We start from the raw sequence: 3,072 nt of genomic DNA on the forward strand, positions 1-3,072 counted from the left end.
AGACACACATACACACACACTCACACACACAGACACACACACACTCACACTCACATACACACACACACAGACAGACACACATACACACATACACACACACACAGACACACACACACTCACACTCACATACACACACACACAGACACACACAGAGACACACATACACACACACTCACACACACAGACACACACAGACTCACACACACAGACAGACACACACACACACACACACACACAGATCATCAATCAACTCTACAACAAATCAACTATACAATAAAATCCACAAATTCCTTGTAACTCAAAGAAAATGCATTGCATCCATTTTCCATTCAATAAACACTTTTTCTAATTCAATAAAAGTTTGATCGTAGGGTTTGATGTATTCAGTGCATTTACCGGTATTTAATCTGGATTGTAATAGAAAAATAAAGTGTTTCCATCACACACATATATTGTGTATTATATCCTTCCTTTCTTAACCTCAAGTGGCTTCAGCTTTAATCATTTTCTTATAATTGTATTTTGGCCAGTTTGTCTGTTCGTGTGTTTTTACCTGGTTTCCTCTGAGACGCCTGCTGTATCTGGATCCTCTCGATTTCAGCCAAACACGGGGGTTCTGGAAAAAACACGTGAAAAAATGATGAAAAATCAGACAATCAATTATTAAAAAAAAAAAAAAAAAAAAAATAAAAAAAGTTAGTTGGTTCGTGTCTCTCCCTGTTTGATCAAATTACATAAATTAGTGATAATAGAAAAATAAGATAAAAAAAAAATCAAATAATAAAAAAAAAAAAAAAAAACATTAAAAACAGTGGATTAAAAATTAAATTAAATTAAATTAAATTAAATTTTACTATAAACTATTTTACTAGACATTGCTTGGCAATTTTTTTATATATATATAAGTGGTCCACTTGTAAAAAACAAAACAAAAAAAACATTAAAAACAGTGGATTAAAAATTTATTAAATTAAATTAAATTTAATTTAATTTAATTTAATTTTACTATAAACTATTTTACTAGACATTGCTTGGCAATTTTTTTTATGTATAAGTGGTCCACTTGTAATGTCATTTTCCAATGAACTTTTCTATCAAAGGATCAAGATTCCTCATGATCTGAGCTCAGTGAATAACAACACACTCACTCTCTCTCCAGAAGCACAGGCACCACTCTGCCGTGGAAACCTTCCCGTCGCGGTACGAGTCGCACGAGTTAAAGAAGGGCCTGATGCACACTTCATACTTCTCCAGGTTTACGGCGGCCAGCTCGGACTGATCCAGGAACAGGTCGTTACTGGAGTCCAGCTTGGAGAACATCCAGCCGATGGAGTCCTTACAGCCGGCCACGAGCCCTCGGTCAAACACTGCAGGGGAGGAAACTCAGTCAATGCTGATCTAACTATTAACAACATTAGACGTGTAGCAATATGCATTACGAAAGCTCAAGAGAGATAATACATGATGATATACTTAATTTAGCTTGACTATAAGAAGAATCCCAAGAGTCATTTGTTTGATAATCACACTTAATTAATACTTTTATTCATGAAGGATGCATTAAATTGATCAAAAATGACAGTGAAGACATTAAAAATGTTAGTAAAGATTTCTATTTCAAATAAATGCTGTTCTTTTGAACTTTCTATTCATCTGTGAATCCTGAAAAATAAAATGTATCAGTTTCCACAAAAATATGAAATTGTTTTCTATGGAAGCTCGTTTCTGCCACAGGACAAAAAAGGTAATCGTGAATTTTTATCTCACAATTCATACTTTTTTATTGCAATTCTGAGAAAAAAAGTCCAAATTGTGAGATATAAACTCACAGTTGTGAGATGTACTCAGAAATGCGAGAAAAAAGTCTGAATTGTGAGATAAATACATTTTAAAAATATTTAAAAAATTATATTTAAAAATTAAATGAAAATAAATATTTAAAAAATAATAATTTTAAATATTAAAAAATTTTAACTATCCTTTTTGTTTACCTGCATGTCAAGATTGATAAAACTGACTATTAACAGACATCAGAGAACCATGTTGTTGAATTATTAACAATTCACGAAAAAAGTCAAAATTGTGCAATATAAACACAACTGTGAGATATAAACTCACAATCGCGAGAAAAAGTGAGAGTTGAGAGATGAAAAGTCACAATTACCTTTTATATTTTTTCATTTTTGGTGAAAACAAAAACAATTGCAAGATGTAATCTCAGCATCGAGTGAGAAAAACTGTTTTTTTTTTATTCCATGGCGGGAACAAGTTTCCATCGTTTTCAACATTGACAATAATAATAAATGTTTCTTGTGCAGCAGATCAGCATATTAGAATGATTTCTGAAGATCATGTGACACTGAAGACTGGAGTAATGATGCTGAAAATACAGCTGCGCATCACAGAAATAAATTACAGTTTAACAGATATTCACATAGAAAACAGCTGTTTTAAATTATAATAATATTTCACAATTTTTACAATATTTTTGATAAAATAAAAGCAGCCTTGGTGAGTAGAAGAGACTTCTTCACAGTAATTAGTTCAGCTGTTATGTGTGTGTTTTCACCTGACGCTGTGCTTTGTCTTCCAGAGTTGTTCTGTTTAGCATTTCCATGCAGGAGCTGAAACCAGTCTCGGAGTCTGTCGCCCAAATCTGCCAAATCCTGACTGGTGCAGAGCTCTAGAGAGACAGTAAATAAAGAGATGCCAGCAGATTAATAATGCAGAGGAACAATAAACTCACTCAAATGCATGAAAATTTCAACTAACTAGGCTTCATAAAACATGAATGTCTGAACTCGCTGTGACACCAAGCATCATTCTGCGTGTTTGCATTGAGAGCTGATGGAGTAATGTGTGTGTGTGGACCTGGTTTGGGTTCGGGTGACGTCTCTGGATTCGTCTTGATCTTGGGTTCTGCTTTAGGAAGTCCAGCACTGATACAAGGACACGAACCAGAACACAGAACAGACAGATCCTTCCCCGACAAACACGCCTGCTGCTCCAGCTTACACTGATCACACACACACAAACACACACACACACGTACACACTCACACACACACACGC

General features: G+C 34.4%; 1 protein-coding gene across 1 annotated transcript in view; it reads right to left on the bottom strand.

Moving 5' to 3' along the window:
* The window catches only part of LOC107709020 (testican-2-like), a gene marked incomplete at its 5' end in the record, with an annotated part of 7,630 nt that overhangs the window by 1,624 nt on the left and 2,934 nt on the right, over window positions 1-3,072 (bottom strand). Inside the window, 4 exons of the mRNA XM_016513415.1 lie at window positions 554-616; window positions 1,149-1,367; window positions 2,570-2,683; window positions 2,872-3,016. Of these exons, the coding sequence (XP_016368901.1) occupies window positions 554-616; window positions 1,149-1,367; window positions 2,570-2,683; window positions 2,872-3,016 (541 nt within the window). The remainder of the gene's footprint in view (window positions 1-553; window positions 617-1,148; window positions 1,368-2,569; window positions 2,684-2,871; window positions 3,017-3,072) is intronic.

Source organism: Sinocyclocheilus rhinocerous, unplaced genomic scaffold (genome assembly GCF_001515625.1).
Source record: "Sinocyclocheilus rhinocerous isolate Xijiao unplaced genomic scaffold, SAMN03320098_v1.1 scaffold1137, whole genome shotgun sequence".
NCBI classification, from domain to species: Eukaryota; Metazoa; Chordata; class Actinopteri; order Cypriniformes; family Cyprinidae; genus Sinocyclocheilus; species Sinocyclocheilus rhinocerous.